Here is a 21,040-nt window from a genome sequence, read left to right as displayed (position 1 = left end):
GATTTTCCATTAAGTCACTGGCATGAACTTAGCTGATGAAAGTGGTGGATCAAACACCTGCTTGATACCAACAGCTGTAAATAACTGTTGGTATTAGTTAAATGTCACTCAAAAAGCCACGCCCCTAATTATGTACACCTTATAGAATTCATTTCATTTACATAGCGGGAATTCTAAAATATAAAAAGTGGCAAATGAGCCAGAGGAGGTTGCTGCCTAGCACTAATTAGCTCAAGTACATTTAAATGAACTGTGAAAGTGCCTAACTTGCATTAGCAAAGTTTTGAGCAGTCTGAAACTATAAAAATGTCTTTGTGAAACTGTCCCCATGCGGGCAGGAACATGAAGGCAAAAAGTTCTTCTTTTACATAATTTATTATCAGAGTTCCTCTATAAAAGGGATAATAGGGCGAGAAGATTTTACCAAATTAAATGTGGGGTAAAGCGTATGTTTGTGCCATCCAAGGGGGATTCCTAATGCTATGCAGGTTACAGGACTGGCTTTAATCATGAGAAGGACAGATATGGGTTTCTCTCTAAGCATATATAAGACCCTACAATGACAGAGAAAAAACCCAAACAATCAAATGGCCCTGGATGAGCAAACACTTGCTGACAGTGGGAAGGAAAAACTCTTTTAACAGGAAGAAACCTCCAGCAGGATCAGGCTAAGGGAGGGAGGGACATTCAGTGCAAAGCATTATTAAAATTATTACAATTTCAGTGGTCACCAGGACATACACACTGCTTGTGAAGAATCAGCAGTTGGATAATTCATTGACTACCCATAAAGACTATTTTAAAATGCTGTGTCCACAGGAAACGACAGCTGGCCCTACACTACCCTTTTCTCTGATGCAGAATTCTCTCATATTCAGGTGCCAAGTGTCTTTCTTATATTGTTTATGGTACCAGCAAGTCCGCCCTCGATGCCTGGCAATGTGAGCGCTAGAAAGACATAGGGCGTATAATCCTCCTGTTGTACGCTGTGTGTTTTTTCCTCACTTGACCTCATAACGACAACGTCTTGTCACTATGGCAACAACTTTGTGTACTACCCCAGAAACCCGCTAAAAACCGAGATTATTTATTAATTTATTTTTACCCCGATATTGTTCCAAATACCTATACTACAGAGACTCCAAGAGCTTCCATATCCGAGGTAGGTTTCCATTTATGACATCGAGTTTTCAGGAAACAGTTGTCTGAAACATTTTAGCCTCAAAACGATACAGCATCTAAGCTAACTAATTCTCCCCCAGCTCTTTTCTAGATAGTGCAGCTAGTCCGTGTGAGAATAGACTAGCTGCACTATATATATATATATATATATATATATATATATATATATATATATATATATATATATATATATATATATATATATCTTATGTAAGACTGCCAAGTTTTCCTGGACAGTTATTAATCAAAGGGATCTGTTGATAAAGTTAACGTAACTGCATGAAACGTTAATGACGGAGAGAGCAGTACTGGTGCCGTCGTGCTGCTCTCATTGTGGTGACAGATGCAGTGGGGTACCAAGCCCACTGCAGGGCTGAGGCGTATGTCTGAAATGTGAAGGGCTGCAGAAGAGAGAGAGATGAAAGCCGTGGAGGGAAAGAGACACACAAAGTCAGAGAAAGTCACAGACATTTTTGTCTCACTGACTGAAGGGAATGACAGGGAGAGGAGAGGGACCAAAATGAGAAAGTTACACAGAGATGTACCCTTAGTATTTGATGGAAGAGATACAGACAGGAGATGGGGGCGATGGGGGGGAGGCATGGAGGATGAGAGGATGGGAGAACTTTGTCTAGAGCAAACACCGTGGCTTCTCTTTTATTCTCTCTCATGCTGAGTTTGAAAAAAAAAGTAGTGTTTTAACAGTGAGCTGAGGTAAATGCTGAGATGCATCTCAGGCTTGACATTTCTACTCACTACTTCCTGTGTATTTTTAGAGAGCAAGCGGTGTATTGTGTCTCTGAAACGGGAAGGTAAAATATCTAAAAGGTGACATGAAAAATATTCTAAGCTGTTAAGTCTTAAATGGGCCTAAATCTCACACTTTCTTCCTTCAACACTATCATTATGGAAATTGAGTGTTGCAGAAAGTCATGAGCATTCCTAAGTTTCATGCGTACTATTTGATTTGCAATTTTTTCAATTCCAAAGAAATGATCAGTCTCCAATTTTTATGGTAGTTCCATTTTAATGGAGAGAGACAAAATATCAACCAAAAACACATCACATACAAGTTATGAATTGATTTGCATGTCACTGAGTTAAAAAAAAAAAAAAAGTATTTGATCTCCCAAGCAATACATCACTTAGTACTTGGTGGAGAAATCACTGTTGGTAAGTACAGCAGTAAGTCGTTTCTTGTAGGTGGTTGCCAGGTTTACACACATCTCAGGAGGTATTTTGGCCCACTAGTCTTTACAGAAGTTAGACCACTCCATGAACTGCTGGAAAACCCATCAATGACTCATATTCAGTGTTCTGGCTGAGGGAAGTAGGTTCTCATCTAACATTTTACAGTACTCCCATCCATTGGCCCCTCAGTGCGGTGAAGTTGTCATGAACCAATAGAAGAAAAACAGCCCCAAAGCATAATATTTCCACCACCATGCTGTGGAGATGGTGTTGGGTCATTCGCAGCATTTCAGTTCCTCCAAGAATCGCAGGTTGACTTTCTTTTGGTGTCATCTGACCACAGCACTTTCTCCCAAGCATTCTCTGAATCATTTAGATGTTCACTGGCAAAGTTAAGACCAGGACCCTGAAAGACCCTTCTTGAGCAGTAGAACATTTGCCGGCAGTGCAAGATTTCAAACCATTACAGTGTAGTATGTTCTTGGTGACTGTGGTCCCAATTGCTTTCAAATCATTAACACACTCCTCTTGGGTAATTTTGGGTTGATCCACCACCTTTCACCACATTCTCATTATGTTGATGATCTTGTAGCTCATTCCAGCCTTTTGTAGGTCTAAAATCTTGTCCCTGACATCCCTTGACAGCCCTCTCGTCTTACCTACGCTGATAGAGAGGTTCGACAGAAGAAACTGATTGTGTGGACAGGCTTTAGACACATAAGAGTTAAGATCAGAATGATCTGTAATCGGCTGATTAATTATAATCTGTGTTTTACATGGGCAAACAGCCAATCTGTAGGAGCTGGAATTGAGAACAAATAGAGCAACAGTAACAATAAGAGATTGCAAGGCTGTATAATTGTGCACAGGGATAGATGAAGAAAAGCAAGCCCCCCTCCAGGAGAGCTGAAATCCATCAACTCTACCAAGTCTACGCTGCAGGACTGGAAACTTTGAGTGCCCGTGCACTGCTGACGTTCCTCCACAAGGAGCAGAAGGAGCTCACAGCAAATGAAGAAAAAGCAGAGAGTTTGATCGATAGATTTGAGATCAACGAGACAGGTGAGTAAAGGGAGAAATGTGGACAATGTCTTTGGCCTTGCTGTTCATCATCATGGGAAAAAATACTCTATTCTTTGGTGTTGTCACGTAAGGATGCTAATTTAGTTGTAAGAGAATTTAAAGGCTGTGATGCCTGGCTGGCAAAATGAAGGAAGGAAAGAAAAACAAATGGAAGAGTAAGGCACATCAGCCTCAGGCTAATGGACCTGGCTAATGGATGTTCTCCAATGTATTGTGGGCTAATTCACACCAACACAAACAGCAAAACAGAGAAGATAAAAGACTTACAACTAGTCTGTGCCATTAATACACAGAAGCCAGGGCTGTCCAAATTAATCAAATTTTAATTTCAGTTAGACTTTTGTCTTTCACTAATTATCAGAACAAGAGCTGTCGAAACACATACTTTTAGTTTACTAACGTTGAGTTGAGTTCAGTTTTTTAAAATGATTTTGGTGTTACTTCTTCTGAATTATTATTAAGTTCAAGTAAATCAAGTTTCCAGACCTCCATTCTAATTGTACAAGCACAACAAAACTGCAAACATGCCAACTGTGGTGTGAAACATTAAAAACAGTAAATAGGTTTTAAAAGTCCTTCCACTTTATTTCAAAGATATATTTCTGCTCTTTTTAAAGTGTAATAAACCCACTGTTTTACCGAAGTTTGAGAGTAATTGAATTAAATAAGATTGTCCAATGATGTTCATACAGATTTGCGTCATAATTAAGGATCCCTAACAGAAGACCTCACTTTCTACCATTCTTTGCATAAACAAATGTGCTCATGTTTTTCTTTTTCTGCACTTGCATGAAAACTGTATCACACATTTCTCTCAACAAACTCAGTTATTCGTAGAGGAATTGCAATTTAAAAAAAAAACAACGTATTAAATCATACCATAGTTGGTGATTTTATTCAAAATAAATCAGAAAATCATCCAAACTGCTAAATGCAAAAGCAGATACAGTTGGTATGAACCATCAGCAGTGTAGTCAGTAAAATCAACCGTTTTCACAGCAGACAGTTTGTCACAGCAGGGAGAGCTCTGATGGTGGTGAAAGATATTTTATTAATGAAGTTAGACATGGCACTGAATCAGCTTACACAATACCAGGAACCCACAGCTGGTTCACCCAAATGAAATGCAGTCTTTTTTTTTTCTTTTTTAATTTAATGTCAGATTTCTTTCCATTAAATTCATCATTTGAGCTGACTGTTCAGCTGCATGAGTTTTATTCCCACCTCAGACTAAAGACAATTACAGTACACTTGTGACATCACAATTCATTACCAGCAGAAACTTCACAGAGGCTACATCATGGCTCTGGAGACGCTCCACTGGTCAGTCCTCTGCTGTAATCTAATTTCAAATTTCTAAACAGCTATTTGATGGACTGTCACGAAATTTCACCCAGCTACTTGTGGCTGTAGGAGGATGACTTATAATGACTTTAGTGATTCCCTAACTTTATTATCTAGCATGATCATCAAAGAGGTTTATGAATGGTTTATGAATATCTATAACACACCAGCCGTAACTCTACCAGAGATGTTATAAGAAGGACTATTGTTTTACTATTAAAGTAACGTGGTATAGATAGAAATTAAATGCAGTTATCTGGCTTGATTGTAGATGCTGTTCTTCTTCTTTTTTTAATCCTTAAAGATGAAATTTAAGTCTTCTCAATTCCTCCTCTTCCAGCCAGAGAAAACAGCTCAATGACCTTTGAAGGGTTCCTCAGGTACATGGAGTCCAAAGAGTGCTGTGTGTTCAACCAGGCCCACACATCAGTGTACCAGGACATGGACCAGCCTCTTACCAGCTATTTCATCTCCACATCACACAACACCTACCTGACCGGAGATCAGCTAGTAGGGCAAAGTAGCCTGGATGCCTATGTTAGGTAGGGAAGCAATGTTTACATACAGTGTTCCTCTTCACTTAGCAGTATTTTAAAAAGCCTCGCCCAATGCCAGAGGGAGTACTGTGAATATGTTTTAAGGCACTGAAGTTAAATTGAGAATGCTTTGAACAGATTATATCATAAATAGGTTTTAGTGGATAAGTTGAGTATGCTATACCAAGCACAGCAAATGGAAACAAACCCCCCCCCCCCCCCACACACACACACACACACACACACACACACACACACACAAATATAATCAATGTTTGGTGTATCCAACCTTTGCTTTTAAGTTTCAGTGCCCTCTGTCTCTTCATATAATCCAAGACTGACTCTATGAAATGGAGATCAGGGTTCTGTGGGAGATATATCAACAGTTCTTAGACTCTTTGTTCTTCTTGCCTCTGAAGATAGTTTTTTTATGATTCCTGGTGTATTTGCTGCCTGTATATAAAAGATGGATGTAGTCAATATGACCTTACCCATCGGTTTCTTAATTCTGACTCATCTTTTTGGCCTTCTCCATGTTATTTTTGTATATTTATTTTTTTTGGAGCCAGAAGTGAGCTACTTTAAATGAGAAGAATAGAGTTCTAAGTTATCAGCTAAGGCTTCCAAGCTTGGTTAGCAAACTGTATTCATAAACTGCACGGCTCCATTGCACAGACACACATTCTTTGACAGGTTGTACCACATACTAAGCACTACAGATTTTCCTTCCCACTGTCAACAAGTACTTGCTCATAGGAGGTCTTCTGATTGTCTGGTGTTTTTTCTCATTTATTTTAGGGTTTTAACCTTACACTATAAAGTACCTTGTGGTGCCTGTTGTTGCATTGCACAGAATCGACTAGTTGTTGTATATGTGCCTTTTCAAACATGTGTTGCCAACAGAGAAGTTGCCGAGTGCCCTCTTGTAGACAAATGATCTAACGTCATAACCCAAAACATAGTTGAAGGGTGTTTTTTACTTCTAAAATTTTTACTTTTCGGTGCTACAAATGCCTTTAGTGACAAGAAATAGCAAACGTCATATAATAAATAATCTATAGATTGTAACATTTTTGCACAACCCATTTATATGTAAAATTATGCCAATACTGGTGAAAGTCTACTTGCAAATTAGCAAATTTAACCAGTAAAATATTATGACAAATAAAAAAATCTTTTTTAAAAAAGCAAAATAGCAGAACACAAAAAATGGCTGCAATGAAGCTCTAAATGCCCTACAACACAACATTAGTCTCCTTCTCCAGGCCTACATGTTTGTCATTTGGATTCTCTTTTGCGCTCTGGTTTCATTGACCCAGTCCTGTGCTGAGGCAGACAGTGAAATTGCTGTGGTGCCTTTATGGGACAATGGAGGTGATTACAAAAGAGGCTGATGGAAGCAGAAGTGCTGTATTTATGGTTCCAGTGAAACTGCTGAGTTCCCTGGCTGACTGGTAGAGCGAACCCTTCAACCCAGCGGCCCGAGAGCTCTGGTTTACTTAGATAATGATGCAATGATCTTGAGAGGAAAGCAAACTGGCAGGAACAGCAAGCTGCTTTATAGAAATCCCACTAGCTCACAGGTGGGAGAGGGATGAAAATAACATGAAGTGAATGTATACTAGTTACGAGGAATGCATCAAAAATACTAAAATATGCACCCTGGTACTTGTTAAAATGAAGATTGCGTAACTGTGGCTGTGTATGTATCACATTAACTCTCACTTCAAAAACTGTGATATGAGATAATTGTGTTAGGTAAATTGTAAAACATAATGTTGAGAACTGCACACTTCGGTCCCCTTTTTCCAGAAAAAGGTGACACTAGTTTTATTTCAAAGCATCAAAGCTAAAAAGATGAGCAAGCCTTCTTTGGAACTTAGCATTACAATAGAAGCTGAAGAAAAGAGTTAGCTTGGCTCTCTCAGAAGTTCAAAAATGCTTCTGAAGGCACTTGTAAAGATTTGTTTAAAAACGTGTATTTTCACCCAAAACCACTAATGTACTAATGGTCAGTATTTGTAGTCAGCTAGCAATCTGTCAGTGACTGAGACTTATTTTTATAAGTGTGTGAATGGCCTTTGATCGACTTTTTGCACTGCTGACTTCAACCTGCCAGAAAACCCGTATTTATGCAATCTTGTTTGTGTCTCTGTTTCAAGTTTTAGCTGGGCATGTTGTAACTGACTCAGAGCACTATAGTGCAGGTTACCCGATACCGAATGTGAGCACAGATACTTGTGAAGGCATGATGACATCACACCTGGAAAGACTATTTTACTGTCTGCTGTAACTCACCCAAAGAAAGCAAAAGACTGACAGTGTGATACTATGAACTTTGCCTGCAATAACAGAGCCACATTTAACACTTATGTGACATTTTATTACTACAAAGAAAAGCACTTGAAAGCTTACACAGACTTCAGCTGTTTTGCATGCGCCAGGCTCCATTTAAAACACAAATAACTTCTAGACAAGCATTGATTGAAAATGTCTGGAGAAAAAGGCGGATATAAGTGTGTGTCAGTGTTGCATGAAAAAAATATTATAAGCAAAGTGGTTATTTGCCCCAACCTCTTTGTGAAAGTTTTTCTTCCTCCACCGTCAGAAAGCAATCTTGTATAAGATACAGTCTGTACACGTGTGTGCTTCTGTCTGGAACAGTGCTCTGAGGAAAGGCTGTCGCTGCCTGGAGATTGACTGCTGGGATGGGCCAGACACGGAGCCCGTAGTTTACCATGGCCACACCCTCACCAGCAAGATACTTTTTAAGGATGTCATCACCACTGTGGGGCAGCACGCCTTTGAGGTAACAGCATGTAGTTTGTTACATGATTACTGCTTCTGGCGTAGCAGCCAGCTCACTCACTCTTGCCTCTGCGGGCGCCAAGAGACCCTACCGAGCAGCATTTGCTCTCATTAATAACCTCTCTTGCCTTCAAACTGCCTTTGATTTAGCATTTCAGGCCATTCTCTGTGATGTACGACCATACAGAGAGAACAGTCAAGTTGCTGGTAATAGGGTCTAAACGTTCTTTTTTTCTTTCTGGTTTGGATTTTTATTGACAGGTGTCTGCTTATCCAGTGATTCTGTCTTTGGAAAACCATTGCTCCCGGGAGCAGCAGGAGGTCATGGCCGAGTATCTTATCTCTATCCTGGGGGAAAACCTGCTGATAGCTCCCTTGGATCACCCAACTGCGGGAGACCTCCCAAGTCCAAATGTAAGACTCAGAAGATGTGAGAATTAGGCTGTGTGAGTAGCAAAACAAAGAAAGAAAGGAGATGAATCTGTGTTTAACAGTAGAACAGCTGTTGCAAGCGGAAGAAGGATGGTGTTTGCACCTGTAAATCCTCATTGTATGCCAGAGCAAAACAAAACAAGAACAAAGTGAGACCTTTTCATCGTCACAAAGGGCCTCATTAGTCTCCCTTCCTAGGCTTCCCAGGCTCCCTGTCCTCCGCAATCATGTGGGGTAAATGGACATCTGCATTTGCAAGCCTCTTTAATCTCAGAGAGTCACAAATCTAACGTAACGTAGTAGACCCTGATAAGTGTCCATCACTTTGAGACTGTTGAGGCACTCGAGCCGACTTCTCCTTTGAAAGCATCTGTCACAGCTCAATATGAAGTGACCAGTATGAAAGACAATGAGACTGCAGTATACTGACTATGACGAGGAGGATAAAGGCTTTGTGGATGAATGTGTGCAGTCTCATGAGAATCTCTTTGGTACTTCTGATTTCTGCTGCAAAAATGAGCTGTGCTCTATCCTTGGAGCACATATTCTCCATATCATTTTTACCTTTATGACTTTGGAAGTAGCAGGCTTACGTAGGAGCCTCAGCTCTAACGGTTTCATCTTGACTATTAACCCCTGCAGCAGGGACAGTTTTCATGTTTTAAAATTATGCAGCTTCACACATGCTCAAGTTACTATCTAATTATAAAAGTGGAACCAATCTGTAGTTTTCAGGATTCCCTCATTACTCCTACTAGTTACATCAAAGGGTTTTAAAGCTGTTTACACAACTTTTTCTAAGCTGTGGAAAAGATGGAAAAGCCAGTTGTCTTGGCTCAGTTTTCAATTATCCAGAGTTATTGTGGGATTAGAAATAAGCTACAGTTAATTAACATGTTATTACACCACTTTATTCTATTTTTACTGTCAGTGTGAGGTGAAACCCCCCTCAAGAACCAATTATTCTTTCCTAAAGTGCATCAACATAAGCAAAGCCTCAATTTTAGCTCTGCAGACTATATAATTTTGTGTACAAGTGATGGAAATTTCAAGAAGTGAAGGGGCCAAGTGAAATTATGAAGCTTGTAATTTTTAGACCATATGGTCTCTTACAAGTTGTTAATGCTGGCATATCTGTAATTAGTTTGAATAATTTGCCTGTGCATACAGCATGCATTGACACTCACTTAACGTGGAGCTTCCTCCAGACCATGTTTCTTCTTCTTTTTTTCTTTTTTTTTGGCTTTTAGCATATTGCTGCTCATTGGAAAAGAGAGCCCTTTAAAGTACTAACAGATATGGAGTCCGGACGGTGAAATGCAGGAGCAGATGTTCGATTCGGTGATTTGATACACCTGCTGCTTCTCTTGCTTTTCTTCTTATCTGCTCTAACTGTGTGTATGTACTGTATGCCCCGCTGTGGATGTGACTCTTTGAAGAACAGCGTCTTTGTGGCAGACCATAGCGGTGGGAGTGGGGTGGTTTGTGCAACAACAACAAAAAAACAAAAAAAACAAAAAAAATTTGGTGTTTGTGCCCAAAGTTTGAAGATGCAGAAACAGTTTGGCTGATGCAAATATGTGGCGTGTTTTAAAAGTGCTGTGTGGATGTTAGTTCGCATTCATTCATGTGTGACTTGATCCTGTGGAGGATTGCCAGGACCTGAAGTATAAGATCCTCATCAAGAATAAAAAGCTCAAGCGTCAGATTGAGACAGAGGATGCTGCAGAGGGAGCGGAGAGTGCAAATGAGGGTGAGGAGGAGGAGGATGAGGAGGAAGAGGATCATCAAACAAAAGCAAAGTTCTGGTCTCCCAGAAAGGCAGGGTCAAAGAAGAAAGTAAGTCAGGGTGTTTTTGTTTTTATTTTATTTTTTCCAGTCAGCTTAAAAAAGAAAAAAGAAATCATCTACAAAAAATAATGTTTGAAATGTAAAGGTAAAGGCATTTTGCATGAGGGCAAAAAGGCATAGCTTTCAACCTGGAACTGTTACTGGAACTTCAATGGTGTTTTTTGTTTGTCTCTTCTGTCCTTAATGCATTGAGTAGAAGAAGAAGGTGGTGGTAGCTGAGGCTTTGTCTGACCTTGTTATATACACAAGGTCTGTCAAGTTCATCAGTTTTAGTCACTCCAGGGACAATCAAAACTGTTATGAGAACACATCTATGGAAGAGAAGAAGGCTTGCAAGCTACTCAAAGCTTCAGGTAGAGTCATTTATTGATTTGAAATCATTAAACAGGAGAAGTAGGATTTATAGATTAAAGTAATAAAGGATGCGTATTTGTAATTGTGAATGTTACAAAATATTATTCGGGTGATCCCAGCAGATTTCTCTTGATTTATCATCCCACTTTTGCAAAGTGCTCAGTGTGCATAATTACATTTCTCATCCAGGAGTCTTCGGATGGAAAATGCAATTACAGTATACTGGCTATAAATTCCCAGAACAGCAAAGGCATATTGAACATGACATATACGTTAGAAGGAAGTAATTTTAAGGAATAAAGCATGAGAACAAAAACCCAGAAATGTGACTCGTACTTTCATTGCTGGGGAAGTGAAAAGAGCCCTCAGATGTTCAAATCAGCGGATAATCAGTTAAAGTGTCAGCACGCCGCTAAGCCGCAGCATACTGGAGAAACAAAGTGATAAAGAGAAATGAAATCTGTTTCCTGCTGAGGAGGAATGACACTTTTCCACACATACAGCTACATTATGAGCTGGTTGACTTGGGTGTCAGCAACCATGAGCAGTCTCTGCAAATCTAGCTCAAAAGCGTGGTGGTTTTGACAATCTCTGCAGGAAAATCAAACAGCTACTGTGTTAAAGATAATGTATAGACTGAAGCTGTGTGCCATACTTTTCAGTCCTCAGAAGGAGGAAAATTATACATGGATCAAAATGTAATTTCTTGAGACATTATCTTCCCTTTTTTTACATTAAACAGTATAGCGATTCACTTTCTGCAATGTTTTACAATCGCAATTCTTTATATTTGAATAAAAACAACACATTAAGGTTGACAAAACCAAAAGCTTGAGCTGTAGTGTAATGAATTTTAATCATTCCAATGAGAAATAGTGGGATATGTCTATAATCTGCTCAGGACAAATCAAATCCCTACAGATAATGTGTCATGTGGTTCCATTAAACAAATCAACAGCTGTCAAGTCTTAATCGGCATTCTGATTAATGTGACCATTGTCATTGATGCATTGTTTGTCCCGTCTCTCTTTCAGGTTCGGATTTTGTTGAACACAACCAGAAGTTCCTCAGTAGGATTTATCCAACGGGCTTGAGGATGTCTTCCTCAAACTATAAACCTGTGGAATTTTGGAATGTCGGTTCTCAGCTCGGTGAGTTGGAAGACTCACATGGAATACTCAGATACTCGCTCATTATGTACACAAAAGATATTTTAGTCAGACAGCTCCCATTTGAAATGGCTGATTTGTTACAGCAGCAAAGCAGAGTCAGAGTTTGACGTCTGAACTCACGAATGCGTTACAGTAGAGATACTGGGCAGTGATGAGCTAACATCCCCTGTAGCCTATAGGTGGATGCTACAGGCCAGAGGTTGCAGATGGGAGATCTTGCATAAAGATTTCTTTTTTTTTCATCTTAAATAGGGGCAACTGGTTTGTTATGTGGAATTACTAAAGTGATTGTATATACTCTACACATGCACATTCCTATTTGTTTAGAGATTCTGAGATTCATTTAGTTTAGAAAAATTTTCCAAGTGCATGCAGTGTTATCTATTATGCAGTTAAGAAGGCTGCCAGAATTATGGAAATATTTAGAAAGCAGTTAATTAATTAGACCAATCCAATTACAGAAATGAATAGGGCATAAATAATAGATGGTTCCCAAACAGTTTAATTTCAGAATAATTAAAGACACCAAGGCTACGTTCACACTGCAAGCGAAAGTGCATCAAATCCGACTTTTTTGACCCTATGCGACCCATATCTGATCATGGTATGACAGTGTGAACAGAACAAATCCGATATTTTCAAATCCGACCTGGGTCACTTTCGTATGTGGTACTGAATCCGATACATATCTGATGTTTTAGAAAGCGACTGCTGTTTGAATGGTCATGTCGCATTAAATCCGTCTTTTACGTCACTGACACAAGACAGACACCAATTATCAGTGCCAGAGAAGCGCCTGATAAGACATCGCGAACGTTTCCTGGCCATCCCGTGTAGATGTTAGTGAAACTGTTGGGAAGACAACGTTGGAGAAACGTGAACATTTTATTTGTACTGTATAATCTGCAGATTCTGACAGAAATCTGCAACTATCCTTTGAAGCACCGCTCCTCTAAAACAGCAATAAGGATGATTATTAGGCCATATGTCAATAACAAAATAACTTTATAACTTAAAGCAAAATCGGGAAACGTAAAGTCCAAAACAAGTCTTTACATTAAGGGCCATCAGTCAAACAATACTGTGTGGTCTGGGTCTAAACAGAGCGCGTTGTGTGTGACGTCTTCTTTTGCGCATGCGGGACGCTTTGAGCGTTCACACTAGAGCGCGTTTGCTGTCACATTTTATTTGTAGTGTGAACAAGCAGACAAAAAAAATCGGATTTGATCCAAAAATCGTAATTGAGCATTAAGACCTGCAGTGTGAACGTAGCCTAATTCAGCAACTAAGTATTTATTGATATCTTAATGGGCAATAAAAAAAGATCACATATAATAAGAGGAGTTAATGACTCTTAATGAAATAACCACTGCTTTGCTCTCACTTATGTTTCTTTGAGCGAAACCCTAAAAGTATCAATTTTGATGTGTGAAACTATTTTTTTCCCCCACTGTGTCAACAGGAAAGAAAATACCTTTGACACAAACAAACAAACTGCTTTTTTACTTCGGTCCACTATGAACTCTTGAGATGAAGAAAACTGCAGCCCAGAAGACCGACTGTCAAACTTTAAAGGGAACAACCTGGCCCAGTGTCCTGTCGATTACCTGTGAAAAGAACATTTCATTCCAATCTACAGCCTGACTGCTTCATCTGTGTTTTCCCCCAGAGCAAGTCCTCTCCCGGCCGTTATCACATCTTTTTCAAATCGATTTGCACCCCACTAAATGCCCCCTTTCTTTAAATTACAGCTGGCTTTCGGTCAGAGCTTTTTTTTTTCCCCTCCATATGACATACCTGTCCTCCCCGAGTAACTATGCATTAGTGCATGACTCATCCTTGAGGTAATCTCCGTAAACAGGTTCTTGGCAAAGGACGATATTTGCAACACTCTAAGCATTCTGGTTTTCGTTTGCAGTCTTTTTGCAGTCCAAACAGCATTGACCAATCACATTGGAGAAAGCTTTGGTTCCATGCAGGTTGTGAGTGCAAAATGGGGATTGCATTTGTCAAATTGCAATTTTGACGCCAACGGTTTTTGTCTGGTGACGAGTTCTTTAAAATGTAAATGCATTTGTAAGCAATGATTGGGGAACTTTGGCCCGGATATTAGAGAACTATGCCCAAATGCCCCGAGACATTGTCCCCAGAGCTAAGTTGTTGGATTGCAAATCATGCATTTCCAGATTTTGTTATGGTCGGTTTCCATTAGTTTCTTAGGCATTCTTAGAGTTGTTTTTGCCACTGCCTTCTGCATTCCTTTGTCTCTGTCATCATTAGTGTCTTGTTGCTTGGTGGGTTTTTTTTTTTTTTGCGTTCTTTCTGTTTCATATTTACATTGTTTTTTCTAATGACCTTGTTTTGGTTTTAATTCCTGTTCATTGGTTATTACCTTCCCTATCCTCAAACACAGGGATTCACCTGTGTTTGATTGTGTCCATCTGTGTCTCGTTCCAACATGGGTCTCATTCCTAATACGCCCTCTGTGTAAATATAGGCTTGTCTTTCCCTTTGTACTTGTTCCTTCTTCCTCATCTCTGTCCCCAGTGCGTGCCTGTTTGAAATTTCGTCACCTTTTGGACCCGGTTTTATCAGCTCTTTCGATAAAGCTCGCTCTTTGCATTTCCTTTGAACATGTGCATCTGCATTCAGGCCTTAAGCTCTGTTTAAAAATGTAACAGATTGCCTATGAGGTTAAAGTCACAAGCCTTATCTGTCTGACACTGTCTTTGCCAGTGTTCCTGTCACTCTGTCTTAACACATACTCTTCATACATCTTCATCAGTCAGCCAGTCAGTCACTGACTCTGACATGTAGCCTCGCTGATCGCTGAGCCGTGCAGATGGTGATCAAAGCTGCAGGAGTCTGCGGAACAAAGCAGTAGCCTAGAAGGATCAATTGCTGTTAGATGAGCAGAAGATCCACAGGGCTTCGGCAACACACGGGGAGAGCACAGAAAGAGAAGCTGAAGGCTGCAGAGCAACATGGGGGTTCACACCGAATTGTTTCTTTGCATTATTTATATACGTTATTCAACCCTCATCAATGATTTCTGTCCAGCCAGAGAGAGACTTAATCTGGCACTCTATTCTGATGCCTGAAATCTGTAGTCACTGATGATGTGTGCAGTGCACATGCCAAAACATAACTGTGCACAGCAGAACAGCCCACTGTGCATTCAGTCATTGCACAGTTGGTAATTGTGAATGACTCCCTGATGCAATGAAAGCCATTGTTGCAGAAACATTTCAAGTCATTGTATAATTTAACTCTCTCCTGCAGAATGAAAATGAGCTTTAGAAAACAGAAGGTTTGCAGGGATCATCTCAAGCTGGTTGTTTTATCTAACAAGCTTTAGGCATTTGCAATTTTTGCTCCACTGTGTTGTGTCTCCTTGTTTCATTGTTCAGAGACTGTCCTGTGGTGTTTTGCAGTGGCACTCAATTTCCAGTCTCCGGGCTTGCCTATGGACCTTAATGATGGACTTTTCCAGGACAACGGGGGTTGTGGCTACGTCCTAAAGCCGGCGGTTCTCATGTCCACCCAGATGCGCTTCGATCCCAACAGCAGCCACCACAAGCGTAAATCAACATACCTGCTGCTCAAGGTACACCTATGGAGCACTAGACCCTGAATAATCCACTCATGGTGCATTTATGGATTAAGGTGTAACGTTACCGGACTGTCTGTGGGTATGTGTGCCTCATGTGCATGTATAAGTGTGGATATCCCTCACAATGTAGGGCACTGTGAAGCAGAGCTCATCTTATTCCTTGCACTTCTTGCCTGCAGTTAAATACTTTCCTGCCGGATGCTCTGAACCAACAATGATGTAAAACTCCCCAAGAGTGTCTGTTTAATTAGATTATCTCCTTTAGAAAATTAGGAAAAGAGAGACAGGAGTGATCTAATGCAATTAGACCTGGGGTCCAATTAATAAATCATCTCTCCTTCATTATTTTAAGCAACTTGGGGGACAGTAATAGCAGCACTTGTAATGTACAAAGCCACACAGCAAAAGTGAAAGAAGCTGCCGAAAAAGCACAGTCACATATCTTTTTCTGAGCTCATAAGGAGAACTGTCACGATTTGATCTTATGAGAAGAGATTTGAGAGATATCGAGGTTTTGTACTGCTGAAACAGCATGGGGAACAGTGCGGGATCACATGAAGTAAAGGCAGAGGAGGGAACATCATTATGTTGATATCAGTTTCATGATCGATCATAAGGCGTATAAAAATAAAAACATTCTTTAAAGCTTATATCAACTAAACTAAAAGCGCAAACAACAATGAAACAATCTAGTCACATAGGCTTGAGATATCCATTCATCCCTATTAAACCTTTGTAGCACTGAACAAAAAGCCCCCTTTATCTGCAGAAACACTAGACTAGCACTAGTATACAATACCATCGGTCCATCCTCTTCCGCTTATCCAATTCAGGGTCGCAAAGGGACTGAAGCTTATCTCGGCTGCCTTAGGGCAAGAGGTAGGGCCCACACCCCGGACTGCTTGCCAGTCTGTTGAAGGGCTAACATAGAGCGACAAACAATCATTCACACTCACATTCACACTTATGTGCAATTTAAAATCACCAATTAACCTAACACTACTAACTGTATGTGTTTGGAGTTTGGGACTGGACTTACGCAGAGACGGGAAGAACATGCAAACTGCAAACTCAACACACAAAAGCCCGTCCAGATGCCGGATTCAGACTCAGGACATTGTTGCTGTGAGGCAACAGTGCTAGCTACCATGCCACCGTGCTGCCAAGAAGTATTTTATACTAGTATACTTATTGGCAAATTCTTTCAATACCTGATTTTAAATGTGCAAAATGCCTGACGACCATAAGCCTGCAACTATTGAAGTTTTGTTCAGCTTCAGCTGTGCAAAGAATTTTTTTAGCGAAAGGAGTCACCACAGTAAACATTACCTACTGTAACCCTAAAGTGGCATGTTAGCGCTAGCATTTGACACATGCTAAAGTTAGCATGTAGAATGTATCAGTACACTTTCACACCATAACCAGCATGGCTTTATATGCACAGTGTTGCTTTTCTTTCTTTTCTTTTTTATTTGTTGCTAAAACAACAACCACGGATATTATGGATTGGTGTGAATATTAGACCCACGTAGAAGTGATTGGTTGTCAAAGGTGATTGGAATTCAGATCCAACTTTTAGGAAGGATTTAATATTTGACACCTTGCATCATATTTTTGAGTATAATTTTCTGCATCCAGGGACTCCATTTATGCATGGTATAGAGGAAGTTTTCAGCCTTGGCTGAGTTATGCAGTCTTTAACTTATTATTATTTTATGTTTCTGAATAGAATATCTGTTAAACTCCTGTCACATCGCTTTTGTAAATCTTTGAAAATCTGTGTAAATCTTACATCTGACAAAGAAAATGCTTCTTGGTCAGACAGTGTTTTACAAGGACATGCTCAAGTTAAACAAATGCATGTCAGACATTGTCTTCTAATAGAATATGCACAACAACACACATCACGATGCATAAATATGAATGTTGCGTGCTTGTGTTTTAGTGTGCCCAGGGCCCCGCCTTTATTTATTCACATCATCGCTCTGTATTATTCGATAACTTCGGGGAAAATCCCGCAATCTCAACACAGCCCTCAACTCAGTGAATCAGACTCATGAGTAGCAGACGGTGTTGTAACTTAGGTAGGAGTGTTTGGGTTTTCAATCTTCAATCTCAGCATTAAATTATTCATCTGTTCAGGAAAACAATATTTCCCCTTGAGCTTTTGCAAGAGTTTTTAGCATAAAACTGTCAAGTATGTGCAAAAGGTTTATTTAATGATGACTCCAACCTGCTAGCTATGAACTCACAAGTAGGGACCATTGTGACTGTGAAGTATCAGAACCTTTGTGGTTTTGTAGCGTGACTACAGAAGAGGAAAGGGACTGTAATTCTAGGCTGGACACTGTAAGGCTACATCAGTGCCAAGCAGGGCATGTCGTGATAAGTACATGCAGGTTTGTCTTTGATCAGGGCCAGTGAGGGAAAGCTCAGTGTGAGACGACTGCAGATAAGCCTGCCTTTCTCCAGACTAGTGTAATTACAAACCCTCCCTCCTCTTCTCTACTGTTTTCTTCTTACTGATTTTTGATTCTTACTGATTCTTACTGTTTCTGAGATTCTCACTAATCATTTACTTAAATTTACTGTATACCTCTGTGTGTGTTTGTCCACAGGTGATCAGTGGGTCCAACCTACCCCTACCCAGGAGTGGAAAAGCTCTGGACCCCTTTGTGAGAGTGGAGATTCATGGGATTGCATCAGACTCCTGCAGAAAAAACACACATACTGTCAAAAACAATTGTAGGTGGCACAACACAAACTGCGCATATCACAACGTACCAAGACACAGCAATCTGTTCTCCATTATGTTAGATCTAGCTTCACTTTGATCAGTTCAAGTTGTGTTTTGTCAGAATTAACTCTAGATCATTGACACTCAGCTTTCAAGAAAGTAGGAAGGACGGATTTCATGTGTGTATTTGTACATGGGAGTGAGATGAGACAAGGAGGGAGAGAAGGAGGAAACAGAGTACCAGACGTAGCACTAGAGTGAATACATCTGGTACTCTGTTATGATGTTCATATGAACATTAATCATATAGTCATCTAATAAAACAGGTAAGGTGAATACAAATGTAATTTTGGATTGAGAAACTTGATCAAATTGTTTAAAAGAATTCAGCAAACCCTTTAAAATCCAGTCAACACTGGTCATGTGCTGTCATCTGTGAGTCTGTTGATTGCTGGTCAGTTATCCCAACAGCTTTTAAATTCACTGTTAGATCAAGTGTTTGTGTTTTTTGTGGTCGCTCACCTTAGTGAGCTACAGAGCACTGCAGTGAAAATGGTTGAAAGTCCAGTCAACACTTTTCTGCAACATTAGCTTGCTAACTGCAACAGAAACTTGAAATGTTGCTTGGCATTTGACATTGAGGTCTTTGCAGGCGACAGCCACTTTATGTTTAGCTTGCACACACTGCACTGGGCACAGGTAAAGTTAAAATGATGGCAGGATTGTCAGGAATGGAAGGCTGTTTTGGAGGGACTACTGCTTGGTAAACCATCTAAAAGGTAGTTTCTCCCTGCTTCACAGTGAGGCATAGTTGGGCAGAATTGATAAATAGTATTAAATATTATAGAAACATGCTCAGAAAATGGAACATGTGCAAAATTGGAAATATACTATTTATACGGCAAGAAGAGTGTACATTTCTAATGAACTTAAAAGTCAGTATTTGGTATAAACTCCTGAATTTTTCAGGACAGCCTGAACTCTCTTAGGCAACGTTTCTTGTCATTTCTCTAAGTAGTCTTCAAGAATAGTTCTAAAGGCTTCTTGAGGGACATTCAACGCTCTTCTTTGGATGCTGGCTGCCTTTTATTCTGTTCTGTCAAGATGATCCCATACTCATACTCTAGAGAGGTCATTGCGTGTTCTGCTACTCAGGTACGCTTTTATTGTATTGGCAGCATGTTTGGGATTGTTGAAATGCTAAACAATAAGGCTATTTTCAATCAGATTCTTTCCAGATGATCAAAATTTCAAAATCTTTGAGAACTATTGCTCAAGACTACTTTAACAAAAAGACAAGAAAGTATGGCTCTTTGGAACAAAATGTAGAGAAATAGGGGGTGTTTCGACAATATTGCGCAGTACTGTATTTGTTAATTTACCACTTGGTTGATCAGCAGCTTGGCAGAGTGGTAAGAGCGGTTTGTACCTGCAAAAATACTGGCACGGTAGCATTGTTATTCTTATTGTGACATCTGCATTTGTTTCAAAGCAGCAAGTGAAAGCGATTAACTCAGGTTGAACAATAAGCTGAATTAACGGTAACTTTACTTTTTGCACAGGTTGTCAGCGTGTATTAGCGTCAGAGCACTCAAGATGAGCTCAGGCGGTGTGTAATTTCAAAAGCCGGTGACAACTTTAATACCACCTCCTGAAACAAGTATTTTAACGCGTAGCTACACTTTTGACAATAATTTCATGATAAAGTAAAAGTCAAGTTTGTAATATTTTGAGCTCGCCTGAAGACAGCTGGAACAAGCTGAGAACCCAACAGTGTCATATTATCACCCCATAAAACAGAGCTTGTTTACTTGTTATTTATCTGCCACTGTACATTAGAATTCATTTGAAGTTGTGTTTCTGGCCTCCAGGTGAATATAAATCACATACTCTGCCTTTGAAATCTGCTTTTGGGCTCCACTAACTTATGACAAAAATATATTTACAGGCTCCAAAATGCTTTCCTATGTTCATTAGCTAACCACTTTTCTTTGTCTGTCCTAAGTTTTAGCAGACTTCAGTGGATATGTAGAGCCGTTTTATTCAAATGATGTAAGACTGGTTAAAGTCAAAGCCCAAAACCATAAATTATATACCGAAAACAATGATCTTTGTAGGCAGGTGATAAATTTCTCTGTGTTCATCATTACAGTTGACGTCTTTCACATAGAGGTAGCGGTGTGATCCAGTGTTTGATCCAAAAATGTTAATTAGCACCTCAAAGAAACATTAACTGACTCTAATGAAGTTGTTAATTCTGTTCTAGCTCTGAGTCCTCGCTGGGATACTGACATGTCCTTCACGATTCGCTTGCCTGAACTGTGCCTCGTTCGCTTCTGTGTCAGAGATCAGACCGGCATTCTCAGCAGTGAGTTTGTAGGCCAGTACACCCTGCCCTTCAAGAGTCTGAAGAAAGGTGAGCCAGCAAGTGCTGGAAGGTAGAGGGTTGTAGGGCAGTCAGATGAAGGGCTAAATTACATCAGGTGACAATGTGGGGCATCATTGTATTTCCCCTAAATTTCCAGTGGTTTATCTGTGCTTCGGTTGAGTTTTTATGGAAATGATCCTGTATGACCATACGTACTGTTCTTTTCAAACCTCCAGGCTACAGGTGGGTGCCTCTCCAATCCAAAGACGGCTTCAGCCTGGATCCAGCCTCCCTATTCGTCTATATCTCGCATTCCTAAAAAACACATCTCCGTATCAGACTCTCTCACACGGCGACACAGGCACACAC

At 40.0% G+C, this 21,040-nt stretch overlaps 1 protein-coding gene across 2 annotated transcripts; it reads left to right on the top strand.

Annotated features, from left to right (window-relative positions):
• The first annotated feature begins 3,248 nt into the window (after positions 1-3,248).
• LOC146665085 (1-phosphatidylinositol 4,5-bisphosphate phosphodiesterase zeta-1-like) lies at positions 3,249-20,990 on the top strand. Of its 2 annotated transcripts, none has more exons than XM_085412524.1 (11): positions 3,249-3,435; positions 5,141-5,342; positions 8,001-8,145; positions 8,406-8,558; positions 10,236-10,415; positions 10,624-10,780; positions 11,816-11,932; positions 15,388-15,560; positions 18,185-18,311; positions 20,570-20,719; positions 20,908-20,990. In XM_085412524.1, exons 1-11 carry the CDS (start codon positions 3,249-3,251, stop codon positions 20,988-20,990), a joined length of 1,674 nt encoding a protein of 557 aa, XP_085268650.1. The 2 variants fall into 2 exon arrangements, with proteins under 2 accessions (XP_085268650.1, XP_085268649.1); XM_085412523.1 differs by having other exon boundaries at positions 10,227-10,415.
• Positions 20,991-21,040: the final 50 nt, after the last annotated feature.

Source organism: Rhamphochromis longiceps, linkage group LG7, assembly GCF_057381845.1.
Source record: "Rhamphochromis longiceps isolate RC_006_pf linkage group LG7, R_longiceps_female_GT1.1, whole genome shotgun sequence".
Lineage (NCBI taxonomy): Eukaryota > Metazoa > Chordata > Actinopteri > Cichliformes > Cichlidae > Rhamphochromis > Rhamphochromis longiceps.
This window is presented reverse-complemented; position numbering and strand designations above follow the sequence as displayed.

Excerpts from the sequence above, each read along its gene's own strand:
- LOC146665085 (XM_085412523.1), top strand. The coding sequence starts at position 3,249 with ATGAAGAAAAGCAAGCCCCCCTCCAGGAGAGCTGAAATCCATCAACTC. Across the intron at positions 8,559-10,226 it reads GAGACCTCCCAAGTCCAAAT|GATTGCCAGGACCTGAAGTA; the intron begins GTAAGACTCAGA and ends GATCCTGTGGAG. Across the intron at positions 18,312-20,569 it reads ACATACTGTCAAAAACAATT|CTCTGAGTCCTCGCTGGGAT; the intron begins GTAGGTGGCACA and ends ATTCTGTTCTAG.